Source organism: Seriola dumerili, unplaced genomic scaffold, assembly GCF_002260705.1.
Source record: "Seriola dumerili isolate Sdu_G_001 unplaced genomic scaffold, Sdu_1.0 BDQW01000056.1, whole genome shotgun sequence".
NCBI lineage: Eukaryota > Metazoa > Chordata > Actinopteri > Carangiformes > Carangidae > Seriola > Seriola dumerili.
In genome coordinates this window covers 5708994-5710273 of record NW_019174311.1, presented here as the reverse complement: position 1 = coordinate 5710273, position 1280 = coordinate 5708994, and the positions used below count along the sequence as shown (strand labels likewise).

Below are 1280 nucleotides of genomic sequence, written 5' to 3'. Positions count from 1 at the left end.
GCCCCCCCCCCCCCCCCCCGAATTCCTCCTATCCGGCCTGACCTCAGCACATTTTGGGACAGAAACAGTGTCTGATGATGTCTTCACTGGCAGCCAGAGATTAAGCTAGCAAGGCTAGTGTGGCCATAATTTGTGGCCGATAGTATAGACTGTGTGGGTGTCCTCTGATCTGAAGCTAAAGGCAAACACTCCAGGCTAGTAAATAACCTGTTTACATCCCCTGCTGATTTTGTAATGTGGCCAGATGTTGACATTTCATCAACAATGATCCGTGCCAGCAGCTTGCACACACAATCAAGATCACAAACAGACACACACGGGGAAAGGCACGTAAGCTTGCACACACACACACACACACACACACACACACACACACACACACACACACACACACACACACACACACACAATTGATTATTATCAGCTTTCTGTTCTAAAAGCAGTTTGTCCCTATTGTCCTCAACTGGCCACAGTGAAATAAGCATATTTTAGTTATTACATAAAAGACTCATTATAGCTGCAAGAAGAAAAACAGAAAAAGGAAGTATGTAGGATTTTGTTCCTCTGGGATATTTACAGTCCTGTTGCCATTTCTGGAGGAGAAAAAAGCAAAAACAATAATCCTGAATGGTTTATATTCAAACTGAATAGCTGTTGTACATATTTATGTCTGTTTCATAAGAACAATGTTGTATATAATGTGATCATCTGTCCACAGCTGGAAGAACGTTCACCTCTAGTTTGCAAACTGAACATTTCTATGTGTGTATACATACTTCTTCCTGCATTTCCACATGTTTATGCACTCTTCTTCTCGTGTGTGTGTGNTGAATGGTTTATATTCAAACTGAATAGCTGTTGTACATATTTATGTCTGTTTCATAAGAACAATGTTGTATATAATGTGATCATCTGTCCACAGCTGGAAGAACGTTCACCTCTAGTTTGCAAACTGAACATTTCTATGTGTGTATACATACTTCTTCCTGCATTTCCACATGTTTATGCACTCTTCTTCTCGTGTGTGTGTGTGTGTGTGTGTGTGGTGTGTGTGTGTGTGTGTGTTTGTGTCCTCTGCAGGAGTGGCCTTCACTATCCTGATGCTGCTTGCCAGTCTGAACTCGTGCACCAACCCGTGGATCTACACAGCTTTCTCCAGCAGCGTGTCCACAGAGCTGCAGAACCTTCTGAGCTGCTGGTCGCGACCCGGCCGCCGGGGCTCCCTGCCCGACGACTCCACCACCACACACACCTCCACCACCAAGGACGGCCTGTACTGA

At 44.6% G+C, this 1280-nt stretch overlaps 1 protein-coding gene across 1 annotated transcript in view; it reads left to right on the top strand.

Annotated features, from left to right (window-relative positions):
- Positions 1-1280, top strand: part of LOC111219087 (vasopressin V2 receptor-like) — an 11669-nt gene extending 10389 nt beyond the window's left edge. The window contains exon 6 of the mRNA XM_022741675.1: positions 1081-1280. Coding sequence (XP_022597396.1) covers positions 1081-1280 — 200 coding nt within the window. The remainder of the gene's footprint in view (positions 1-1080) is intronic.